The sequence below is a fragment of the Drosophila mojavensis genome, unplaced genomic scaffold (genome assembly GCF_018153725.1).
Source record: "Drosophila mojavensis isolate 15081-1352.22 unplaced genomic scaffold, ASM1815372v1 contig_136, whole genome shotgun sequence".
Taxonomy (NCBI): domain Eukaryota; kingdom Metazoa; phylum Arthropoda; class Insecta; order Diptera; family Drosophilidae; genus Drosophila; species Drosophila mojavensis.
In genome coordinates this window covers 24,441,319-24,454,356 of record NW_025318667.1, presented here as the reverse complement: position 1 = coordinate 24,454,356, position 13,038 = coordinate 24,441,319, and the positions used below count along the sequence as shown (strand labels likewise).

Below are 13,038 nucleotides of genomic sequence, written 5' to 3'. Positions count from 1 at the left end.
TGGGGGACAAGGCAGCTGAAGGCAGCTCACCTTGACCCCAGGCATGAGTTTGAGTTTGATTTTAAAGTTGGTGCGGCATGGGTGGGCATAGGCGTAGGCGTGGGCGTAGGCGTGGGCGTGGGTGTGGAAAGGTTCGATGCCAGGGATGCATAATTAAATAAAAGTATCCGCTTACGAGAGCGTCCGATGTCATTTATTATGATTACGTGCACATGATGCCGACAGTTGATGCCGTTTCATGCCTACAGCCTTATGCCCATATCGTGTGCCTCCTGCCCTTCGGTCGCTTGGCCTTTCGGTCGCAGGTGTCGATGGACCCAACTGATTTGGCGTTACTTATGAGCAGGGGGCTCACAAACGATTCGATCTTAAAGTTTTTACGATGCCACTGCTGCTAACGGCAGCAACAGAAACTTCTTAATCGCACCCACTCCCTCCATCGTCCGGTCCCCCTCCCCCACATGCCACCCGTCGAGGCTTTAGGTACTGCATTAATTTAATCGGCATGTCATTTCATGTCGAAAGTTTTGTTTTACTCCTTTTAGGGGGCTATATAAAATGCCTTTGGCTTTGTGTGTGTAGCCAAACCCACAGGCTTCCCACATCCTACATTTCCACCTCCAGCTGCTCCTCATCCTCGTCCCTGTCGCGGTCGCCCAAGTCACCTGTCACTGGGCTGCTTTGTACTCTACGTCCTGCCAATCAGAGGAGCCAGCGTCGCCTTTGTTGGCGTTAAATGAGCTGAAGTGGCAGCGAAAATTGCTATATGCCGAGGCAGAGGGCCGCAGGCGAATGAGCCGGCAGCTTCGACTGACAGTCGACTCACACCCATACTCATGGTTAGTACCAGCATACGGTGTGTGTGTGTGTGTGTTCAAGTGCATGTGTGATGCATGTGGTGCAGCGCTGTTTGATTGACATTTTGCGTTAAAGCTGTCGCATTGACTCTGACCCGACAATCGCTCAATTCGCTTGAGCACACTGAGCGTCTGCAGTCAACACACAGCAGTGCTTTAATTAATGACTTTACGTGCTCCACTACCAATGCAGTTCTTTTAACACAATATGCAGATAACACCCAAGCATTTTTATCTTTAACTTGAAATTGCAGACGTTTGGCTTAATAATTATGTCCACATTTGTTGTAATCTTAGTTGCTTCAGCCCCAACTTTTCTTTTTTACTTATTTTCTGTCATTTCTAAATTTCCTTTATTAAATTTCCAGCACGTGAAATTAATAGCATAATCTGCTTTCTTACTATTGCAATTCGCGATTGCGATTGGCTTCTACTTTTGTAGTAGTTTGGTGCCTGAGAGCTTGAATTGAGTTACTGTAAAATTTTATCCGAGCGAGCTTGCGTATTAGCTGCACTCTTCCCATTAACAGCTTGTGGTAAATGTCTAACTCACATTATTTGGGGGAGAGTGAAAGAGACAACGATAGCTATTGCTGAACTTAGTAGCGGGAGACCCTGAGTGAAAGCGAGATGGCTATTGAAGCCATTTGAGCAGGCTCGCTATAAGTGTTAGTAGACGAATCGAAGGCGACTAGAAAATGGAATGGAATGGCAATTGGAAGAGCACATTGTCAAGGACAGCACGCCGGGAATTACTTACTGGGCGCAATTGTAAAGGTGTTAAATGGAAAAAAGTTAAAGTAAGGTTATTTTGAAGCCATCCAAAACAAATTGATGCCAATTAACTGGCTGCTTAGCCTAGAAGAAATTCGCATTGATGATGATTAAGTTTAAGCCTGATAGTGATTCTTTATACCTGCTTTTAGCAACTATTTAATAAATGAGAGTGGATAACATTGCTCCAATTGAAATTTGTTCTTTGAAATTTTTAATTTAATTCAGCTTGAGCAGCAAATGCATTGCAATCAAAAACACCTTTTAATTAGTTAAAAGAGTAATTGGGTAACAAAAACATTTGCTGAACTTACCTTCAATCCCAATTGCACACAGCTTTCAACGAGAACTGCAAAAGCAATAAAAATGCAAAGGTTACCGATTACAAGTTTATTTCAAAATGTTTGTAAACTATTTGGGGCAATAATTAAGAGCCGACTGACCTAATTTCACTATTTCCCATAAACTCACATCCGATTTATTTTAAAACTGTTTTTGGCTGCACAATTGAACTGCATTTGATTGGCTAGCCAGTTGGACCAGCTATTCAGTATTTAATAGATTTCTAACGCGTATTGCTGATAAAGCCGAAATAGAGCAAACCTAATGATTAATGAGACGATAGCTGAATAAATACAATAACTGTAAATCACTGTCCATTGTATATGTGTGCATATATGTATGTATGCTTGCATGTATGTGGCATGCATCATGCAAGCCCGATATCAGTGCGTTCCCTGGGGCACGGTTTAATGTCACTGACAAGTTAAAAACGCGTGTAAAGGGCACACAACAAATATTGCGTATACGCCACGTGGAGCGCCTCGCATTATTGCTTTTCGCTATATGAAATGGGACATGGCTGCCATAATTAAGCAATAATATTTTGCTTCTCTCTTGCAGCGACTATGAAAACATTTAACCTACTTTAAAATTTATTTCCGACTCGCTTGGCTGAAAAGTTGATTCTGATCAATTTCATTATCTATATTAAGTTGTTATTTTTAATATTGATTTTTATTTTATTCCTATGAAGGCCAATCAAAAGAAGATTATTGAGCTTTCGTTGCGCATATATATTCCATGGAATCGCTCGGATTGTTCACACTTTTAGCTATGGCAGCTGAACTTCTCAAGAAATATAGAAATATATATTCAAGCGAGACTTCGAATTCCTGTTAATAATAATAAATGGTTTCACTCAGAGAATTTCCTTTGAATTAAATTTGTTTAATTATCAACTCGCAACTAACTGTTAACCGAAAAATAATCATACTCTGAGGAAGAGACTTCGAATCTTTTATTTTTAGTTTTCGGTTGAGCGCCTTGAGTTAAATTTGGAATGTGCACTCGAATTATGGAACTACTTAACTAAGTAACTGGAGACTCTTTAATAGTTGTTTACCCAAAACAGATTCAATTGATTTTGCACCGTTAAGGAGTATACTGCAGTCAGTAGCAGCCGTCTGATACGCTGTCACTTATTTTCACTTAAGATAATCAAATTCTAACCGAAATCAATCAAAGAATATTTGACTTTGTCAAGATTTTTGCCCAAGTTCAATAAGTTACCTAAGTCAATTGCCAAAGTCTCAGCAAAAGTCACTCACACCGACTGCTCTAGGTGTGGAATCCTCTTCAAATATGTGTGCGTGTGTAATTGAGCGTGAGCGTGCCTGTATCTGTGTGTGTGCGTGTGTGTGTGCGCGTGTGTGTGATTGCATAGCAATGTTTGCGCACATCATTAAGAAGTTGTAAGTGCAACCGCAATATGCTATTTGCCAGATGCAAATGAGTTCGCACTTATGGCCTTCATCGCAATGGGGGCGTGGCGGCTGCCAACTGACCAGCTGCGCCAGTTGGGCAAGGCATGTTGTTGCGGTAAGCCAAACTATTTATGTGCCGCATTAAATGGCGGAAACTTGTGTGTGGCCAAATTGCGGGTACGGCCTAATAGAAAATTGTGTGCCGTGTCGCTGGACGTAAGGCAGCTGTGGGCGCTGTGGGCGTGGTCGCAGTGGTCGCAGTGGGCGCTGTGGCCGCTGTGGCCGCTGTGGACGGCACTTGGAGTCACGTTATGATGCCTCTTTTGGTGTCTTGTTATGAGAACGAAATGGCGAATCTGTGGCAGCTGTGAAATATGAGCGCACGTATGGCGCAGGACAATAAAAAACGCTGGGTCCGGCAGCAGCACAAGCTGTATAAGAGCAATACCAAATATGGGCACAATGTGGGCATGCACACACAAAGCGAGAGGGACACACACACACACACTCATACAGACACACACAGACACACTCATATATGCATATTCACAGTTAGCCAGACGACAACCAAATTTCGCTCGTTGCATGGCGCGCCATGACTTTATTAGAATTGCAGCTTTGTTTGCTCGAATGAAAGTTTTTGCCATTTCTCATGGTTGTCGCGCTATTTACATACATCGTCCACGCCAGCAGAGGGAGAGAGAGTGCGAGAGCGAGCATATTTTCCTAGCTGCATTCAATTTATTTAGCAAAATATTTGAGTTTGTCTGCGAGCCAGGGGCATTGCAACACCACGAAGTTGGCGAGCTGCAACTTGGCGACAGACACGCAAAGTGAGTGGGCGAGTGCGAAAGTGAGTGATGGGACTGCAGCCAAGTCGAATATAGCTTTCGAATAGTCATAGCCACGCAGCACTTGTGACTGCTACAATAGAGTAAATGAAAGCAATTGTTAAAGCTATTTTATGGCTATTTTAGAATGCGAGTGAACATTAAATAGCTGAGTTTATATCTGAAACAAATGTATTCTAGCTGAATGAATATATCCATATATACGAGAGAAGTATAAGAGAAGGATCTATGATTGAAGAATAGAGCCATATAACGGAGAAATATTAAAGTGAGGTAGCAGTTCAATGATATGATACGTATCAGAGATATATACGAACGAATCATACCATAATGAATATCTCTCTAGACATATAAAAACACTATCGTTTATGAGTGAATATCCCTATACAACTGAGAATTATAAGAGAAAAATCACACGTATCAGGGAAGGATCATAGTTGTATGCATATCTCTGCATATCAGAGAATATCAACGATAGGCAGTAAAAGAATGAATATGCCTATATATCAGACAATATAGGACAACGATAGTAGTGGCTTGAATATCGCTATGTAACAAGTAAATATCTGAGAAAGATCTTTATAGAGACAATACACCTGAGTGTAGTTATATGAGTAATATCAGAGAAAGATCGTAATTGAATGAATATCTCTATGTATCAGGGAAAGATCATAGTTGTATGTATATCTCTGCATATCAGAGAATATCAGTGATAAAGAGTAATTGACTGAAGATCTTTGTATGTGTGTATTAAATATTTCAAGCTTGTATGGCTTACGAGATATCTGCGCTTAAGCAGACGGAGCCGTGCAGGGACAGATCGACTCAGCTCCTCCTCCTCCTACACGGATCTCGCATATTCAACGGCTTCAGGGCGTGAAATACCAGATTGTATACAATATAAATTTCCGATATTTTGCTTAGGCCAGTGAGGAACGCTGTACATGAGTCTATAGTAATCCAGGGCAGCTGTGGTCTAGCTTCAGTAAATATACCTGAATATATCTACATACATATGCTCTTTTCACGCAATAGGCGAGTATAAGGAGCCCAGGAGTGCAGAGTTGATGTGCAATGCAAAGCCAACTCGATTAAAATGTAGCTTTTCGATTAAATCGGGTTCGCTACAGAGTGAAATCGAACCGAGTGAAAAGTATCGCTTACGGCAATGCCTATGTGTACAGCGTTGCCAGATTCGATGTTTTCCCGTAAAATTGTAAACTGAATCACATTTTCAGCAAAAATATTTTGAGTCGCAGCAGGCCTTGAAAAGCGAGGCTATATAAGGCTTGCTTCCGGATTTTGGAGCTCATTTAAAATTACGCATCGAGCGCTTTCGGACTATTTCAAATTTCTCAAAAATTGTAATTTTTTTATATTTTTTTTATATTTTTTTTTACTACAATTCGTCCCCGTGAAAGAACACCAAAATATGATGCAATTTAAAAAACTTTTGGAACTGTGGACCAACGAGGTCGTAGTGGATGCCCAAGATAACATCATGCATACATCCACTTGCCGCCAGTGGCCCAAATCGTGCTGGATATTTGTGAAGAGCATGTCCGTGATGCAGGCCCTGGGCATGGATCAACATCAGTTTCTGTGGTTCTCGATGACATTAATGGTGATTTCCGGATTTGTATTGACCTATATGTACAAGCGTAATATTTTCGTAAGTGCTTCGAATGGCCGCTGGCCCCGAGCCCAATAGGTAACCAAATATTCTTTGCAGAAATTAAGGCAGCAGCTAATGCTCGAGCAGCAGTACAACCAGTGGCGCTACGAGGTGAGCATGGACAATTTGCTAACCAACATGGGCATGCGGCGAGACGGCGAGCTTCCCGACGCTACCTGTAGCGACACTCAGCTTTCGATCGGTGCCTTGTCGCAGAACGACACCAGAAAGTCGCATTCCTTTACCGCCTCTCCGCGGAATGCCTTGGACATGGACGATACCAGTTCAGAGGAGATTAACTTATCGCGCAGCCAATCGACTCAGACTGTAGGCAATCGCGCACGCTTGGCGGGCAACCCGGCCAACAGAGCCAGGCAGTTCGCCCAGCTTCCGGCCAATGAGAGGGGCAAATATTCGCAGCAGCTAACTGCTATGATCGCGCGCAGTAAGAAGACTCCAATCTGGCGCCATTAATTGACCAATAACAAGGCTAGTTAAGTTGTTTAGATTTTGATAGTTTTTCCTCTTTTTTTTTTTTTTTGATAGACAAATGACATATTCCAGATGACAGTTACTCCAATGTATAGTCATAGTCACATTAATTTCCATGTTCGATTTTAAATGATAAAAATTAGTTGCGCAGCTACGAGCCGAATGTCGTTTTTCTTCTAATTTGTGCGGGAATTAAAACAAATTTAGATTGTATGAATTGGGCTTGAGCTAGTTGCACGATAGATATATCAGCTCTGCATTCCTCTACTGGGCCAAGGGGCGAGCACACCGGAGAGCTGCCTGCCCGGATGTCTCACTAGGCTCCTCACTTTTGATAGAAGGCTGGCTGGGAAGGCGCATTTAAGCCAGGCGACCACAGTGTGCGCAGTCAAAGACAGGCATGAACATTGCAGTCGGGAGCTACCGACTGCAGAATACTCAGTCATTGTCATATAGACATTTCCATTTCGCTACGCCCTCAAAGGATTAAGATATATTTATGTATGTATCCGACATAGCTTTTATATACAGGGCTGTCTATATTCCTATCTGGCATATTCCTATCTGGCAACCCTACATCTTTTGACAGAGACGCGCACAATATGCCGTAGAGGCTCAAGGCGGCCATTCGAGAGATATCATATTCTAATTTTAGCAAATCTACTTGAACCAAATTAAATGATTATTATCGTCCACATAAAAAAAAAAAAAAAAAAAAAATGTAGTTTTCTTCGATAATGGGCAACCTTGTAGGGCTGCCAGATGCATTCGTCAAATATAGGCAACCCTGAATTTGAATTCTTCAATAATTAAACCGGATATGCATCTTTCGATTTACCATCAGGTCCTTCTATACGAACGAAGTACGCACCGGACATTGGACAACAGCTATACGCTCAGTTCAATTTGATGAATGTGCATAAAGATGGGATTGAGAGCCGAGAGCCTCCAGCAACAGCAAAGCCATCAACAGCAAGGCTGCGGCGCCTCTATGGAGCTCTGCACTGCGGTCTGCAGCTGTTGAGTCTTAAATATTGCCAAATAGAGCGGCTGTGAGATCTAACGATTGCTGCAGTCGCGGAACTCTTGGGACACAGTTCTATATAGGCAACGCAAGCAGCTCGCATCTAATCTGGTTCCCAGCCACGAAGAGCGAAGGCTTGGATCCTTGAACTTGAAATACTGTGGAATAGAATAGCGAACTGGCTTGAGATGAATATGCCGCGCTTGCTGGCCCACTCACTAGTTGAGGCAGAGTCTGAGACAATGAGCTGCAGCAAATTGAGCGGAATAAATATAAGAAACGTAATTGGATTATGGCTTAAACACTTTCCATGTGAAGTAGCTGGATGGTGGGTGGGTATACGCTCTGATTAGAATTCCAGTTGCAAGTATGAGCCATTTCATGTATTAGAGTGCTCACACACACACACATCGATGACTACCTGTTCAGGCAACAAAATTTCATTGCATACTTGCAGGCGCGCGCATTGATCCACCAGAGTTCCCATGGGGCAGGCCAACACTTTCATTATCTTTTATGTGCGCACATTCTCATCAGACACAAGAGTGCGTGTGTGTGTGTGGGTGTGCGTGTGTGTGTGTGTGTGTGTGTGTGTGTGTGTGTCTGTGGCTGTGGGTGACTATATTGAGTGGGTAGATACAAATGGCGCAGCAGCAAATTTATTTGAATAACCAAATAATATGAACAACTCGAACATATCCATTGATGAAGCAGTCAGCAGAATAGCCAAACATTATAAGAGCACCCGCTGAAAGGCGAATACATGTGTCCCAATCACACACCGAGAGAGTGAGAGAGAGTGAGAGAGAGGGAGCGAGAGGAAGAGAGAGAGAGAGAGAGAGAGAGGGAGTTGGCCAAAAGGCTGAAGGGCCCACTTGAGCAACCCCACCCAGCCGGAGTCTGGGCGAGCATAAACGAGAGCTGCCCATCTGATGCGATGCGAATGTGTTGACTGCTGTGACACTGCCGATGATGATAGTGCGAAAATCCGTTTGATGTTGCCACAGCAGTAAATGAGTAATCCCAGACCCAGGCCCAGACCCAATCACTAAGCCAATCGATGTGTGCCAAAGCCAATGGCTTCTTCAATTGAATATAATTTGACTGCCGGATTAACAGCTGTCCCCCATCTGGCTGCCATCCATGGCCGTCATCGAGGCGCTTTAATACGAATGCAAACGGCCACGGCTGAAGCTAATCTCCCTGCGGCACTTCATACATTAGCTCAAAGACCATCAAATACCAGTTCAGAATGAAGCAGATCGCATAATACAATATTTGACATTTTTATGCTGAAAATAGAAGGAAATATGCTGAAATGGGAAACTTATGCTCAGGCCTTATTAAAACTGCTCCATAAAGTATTACAAATTCAACATGTCTAAAACATAAAATACAGCCATAGTATAGACGTTCTTCAACATATTCGAATATAGTTTAGGAATTACAAGATTCTTATGTCGGCCATTGAATTGGTGACTTTTCATTTATTCATAACTTTTAATCCAAACTAGATATTTTCAAAATCTAAATGGCATATTGAAGAGAATTCTTCCTGCCAATAATATATATTTTTGTATATATTAAAATATATAAAAACAAAGAAGGAAAGGAAAGATAAGAAGCTTTTCTTTATATCAAAATGGTTTGTGAACATATAGCTATATACCTTAAATATTATCAATAGATCACAGAATAATACAAAGATTAACCTGCGAGCGAATATATTCCATAAATGTTCTCAATAGATCTCTGAATGATATAATAAAATCCTTGCGAGCTAGACTTTACTATAGCAGAAAAAAAGCTCAATTAATTTAAGATATATTATTATTATTATTATTTTTATTTTCATTCCCTTTAATTTGTGTTTTGCTGTTGTTCCACGTATATGTGGTAGCAACTTCTCAGGACGCAGGATAGCTCCTAGTCAGACGGTCCCGTTTGTAGCAATTTCTTACTTCACTTTTCCAATTGTTAATTAGGTTCATCAACTTTCAAAAACCAATTGATTTATAACTATCAAATCCATTTGAACAATTGCTTCAATCATCTAGATTCAATCTTGATTTTTGCCACTCTTGCGGGCAGAGGCTATTGTCCAGGATCGACCGGGGAGTAAATGTCACCGAGTCTTATAATTCAATCGCAATATTATTTTGTTGATTCAACAAAGGTCTCGGCTGCTTTCAAAAATATTCCTGTTAACAGCGACTCCAAAGACTATTTGCCCCTAAAGATCTTAAAGTTATCCATTCCTCCATGTGTGCGACTACAAATATTATAAACTGACAGCAGAGAGAACACACAAAGCTCAATGAGATGAAGTTTGGCCAAGCAACAATCGAATGTGCCCCAAATAATTACCAAAGCTGCAGCTGGCAGCACACACAATGCTCCGGAGTCCGGACACTGATGCTTATCCGAGATAAGTCCTGCACCCAGGACTTAGCGGCGCTGGCTCTAAGCTATGCCAAATTGCCAGCACCAACACCAAAAATAGGAAACAAACAGCAAACAGAAAACAAATAAATGGACGAAGCTGGTGGCACTGCTGAAACTGTTAGCTGATGCCATTCAGCGACAAATTTAATGGCCAGCTTTGCCGAGGATTGTCTCTGACGTGTGACACGTGGCGTGTGGGATGAGGACAGCGGCTAAAGCTGCTGAAAAATCGAGGCGAGATAAACGATCAAAAACTAATAGAGAATCAAACTTTAATTGTCTCGCATTATGGATGGTAAGTATTTAAGAATTTATGTATATTTCATATATTATAGGAGTTTAGTACAAGGAAGTGACAATTCTTGGAGATGGTCATGCGAAAAATAGGGAAGAGAGACTGCAAAAATCATGTTCCCGCTCTAGACTGCGAAAGGTCACAAGAGAGAAGGCAGAGTGAGAGGGAGAGAGCGATACTATGGCATAGCAAATGTGGAGTATCATAGATGCTTCTGCGGCGAAGGAACTATGACCTGAACGCAGAAGCAAAGATGGCATTGCTCAGTTAGAGCATTTTCGATTGTTCCAAGTTGGATCTTTGAATTCATCACACGTATCTACACAGTAAATCGAGGAGCTCAAGGCCAAACAGTCCTCGAATTACGCTTAAATCAAATGATCGATTAATGTCGATAAAAAGAAATGGGAGGAGTTATCAAAATTTATATATATTAATATTAAAACATTAATATTGTTTTTTCTTCTTTTTTCTTTTTCAAATTCAAATATAAATAAAGCATGTAATATTCATTGAAATTGGTAATTATTACCTTCTCGATTATCAATATAGTATATTGAACATAACTAACAAAACTTATGCATAAACTTAATATGCAAATATGAAATATGTATATATAAGCTCGTACTGCATATGCATGTATAATTTCAAGTCACTAGCTTTATGTGTTCAGAGATGTCTAGAGCTCATACGGACAGAGGAACGGACGGACATGGCTGCATCGACTCAGCTCCTTGCCTTGATCAGGAATATATATTTATATATATATTTTATAGCAACAACAGATTTCCCATTTTCAATGTGTTCAGGGTATAGAAATGTACCCTCCATTAAATATTTCAGACTCAGTTGGCAGTGTAAAACTATCAAATGAAAATTGAGAATTGAACTTGAAGTAAATGCATAAAAATGTTCAACTGATCCTTGGTGCAATTACTTAGCTTAGCAGTAAATAGAGGCTGTTACTCAGAAGACGTTGGGAAGAATGGTGGCTCAATCTGATATCCTTTGGAGGCGGCAGCGGCTTCAGCTTCAGTTGCATTGATAAATTGTGTCACAGGTGTTTGATTGAATGGTTGAATGTCATTCGAACTGAAGGCTCGAGCGATTGACGAGATTGTGGCATTGAAGGCGTTCGACTGAAGGCTGAGGAAACAAGCGAGTGCCATTCAGTGGCTACATATGTCTAACAGAGAGAGGCAGAGAGAATGGGAGAGGGAGAGAGCGAGAGTTGAAATAATTGCTTGTGCGCGGCACGTGTTTGGCGGCAAGGTGTCATCAATCAAATGCGAGTGAGAAGCTAATCAATTGGCGTTGCTAAAAGCTAAAAACAAAGCCAACAGGCGAGCCCAAGCGACTGGCTGGCTGAGCTGATCCTGTGAGGTATGTGCGGAGCGTGGCAACTGCGGCACGTAGCCAATTTGCTGGGTCTGGAGCCATGGAGCTATTCAATCACTTGTGAGGCGCTGTTGCCACTGCCACTGCCACTTGCAACTAGCAACTGGCAACTGGCAACTGGCAACTGGCAAGCGGCCTGTCAAGAGCACAAATAACTGACTCGAAATTGAGTCCACATCCATTACAATAACTAAATGATTTAGCCAGAGCGTAAACAATATAAGCAGCGCCAAGTGTTCCAGTTGACCCCTGGCCCCGGCTAATGGGCCCCGCCCTCCTTCCAGCCATCATAATATTTGTGGCCAAAACATTCAATGATAAAGCAAACAATAACAATGCCAGGCCTGACCAGCAGTTGGCCCAAATCGAACTGAATCTAATTCCTTTTCCTTTTGCTTTCTTTTTATTTTATTTTTCTCTTGGTGGAGGCGACAACTTTCCAAGTCTCTGGCGTAGCAGCGATTAAATTAAATATGCTGACGCTTATATGTGTGACCTCGCACTCCCTCAGCCCAGTCGGGCTGACTCACCCGCTGCCCCACCACATCTGGATACAAATTGAGACGGACCGTGCGCTGGTCCATTGTATCTATTGGTTGCCTGCTGCACAGACTCGTAAATCTTCTGCCGAAGCCAAGAACCGAAAAGGAAACCATATCGAAATACCATGTGTGCCTCGGCCGATAGCCGGCAGTGGGATGGGGAGGGGGGCATGCACTGAAGTACATGGAAATTCAAAGAAATCCATTAAATCAAATGCATAAATAACAAAATCAATGCCCATTCAGTGCGCCACACATAGGTGAATTGAAAGCGAGGCAAGTCCATGTGAATGGGCGGACAGACACGACGATGCTGTGAATTTCATCGAATCTGCTTGTCTTTGCACTCTGATACGGCACAAGTGTTGCTGGTGCTTGACCTGATATTTCCGCTTTACATTTCCCATCGAAGATGCCAAAAACAAAAATTTGAAAAAATATATGTATGATGCAACCAAATAATATATTCGGAATTTTTATATAAAATTATTTAATTGAGAGTTTTACTAAATTTATGGAAAATTCAGTTTTTAGTTATTTATTTTATTTATATAAAGGGCATATTTACTCTAAGAGCTATTAGCTGATAATTATTGCATGGCAACCCCTCTCACATCAAGGGATTACTATGTTCACTCTCGCTAATTGAACAACAATAAATTCCAATTTGTAATCGAATTTAAGTAAAGCAAATATGTTTAGTAAATCAATTTGACAGAGAATGTTATTTAATATACCTTTTATATGACATAGGCTAATCTACAGGAAAGGTATTGCCATTTCCAGCTGGAACTGGCTATATCTGCTCAGCTGGACCTGCACATTAAGACCATATAAAAGTCAAGTAGTCAAGCCTGCTTCACTTTCTCCTCTACATTCAACCTTTGAATGGTCTATCAGGCTATCATAACTGATTAAC

The 13,038-nt window shown here is 41.6% G+C and overlaps 2 protein-coding genes across 2 annotated transcripts in view; one reads left to right on the top strand and one right to left on the bottom strand.

Moving 5' to 3' along the window:
* The window catches only part of LOC6584619 (allatostatin-A receptor), a 149,839-nt gene that overhangs the window by 75,210 nt on the left and 61,591 nt on the right, over positions 1 to 13,038 (bottom strand). Inside the window, exon 3 of the mRNA XM_044008604.1 lies at positions 1,946 to 1,980. The gene's annotated coding sequence lies outside the window, so the exon portion shown is untranslated. The remainder of the gene's footprint in view (positions 1 to 1,945; positions 1,981 to 13,038) is intronic.
* LOC6584617 lies at positions 5,550 to 6,572 on the top strand. Its single transcript, XM_002010225.4, has 2 exons — positions 5,550 to 5,920; positions 5,981 to 6,572. Exons 1-2 carry the CDS (start codon positions 5,681 to 5,683, stop codon positions 6,395 to 6,397), a joined length of 657 nt encoding a protein of 218 aa, XP_002010261.2. The 5' UTR covers positions 5,550 to 5,680; the 3' UTR covers positions 6,398 to 6,572.

Bases quoted from the DNA above. Each gene is read 5' to 3' on its own strand.
- LOC6584617 (XM_002010225.4), top strand. From the start codon at position 5,681: ATGATGCAATTTAAAAAACTTTTGGAACTGTGGACCAACGAGGTCGTA. The intron at 5,921-5,980 runs GTAAGTGCTTCG...TATTCTTTGCAG, and splicing joins TGTACAAGCGTAATATTTTC to AAATTAAGGCAGCAGCTAAT.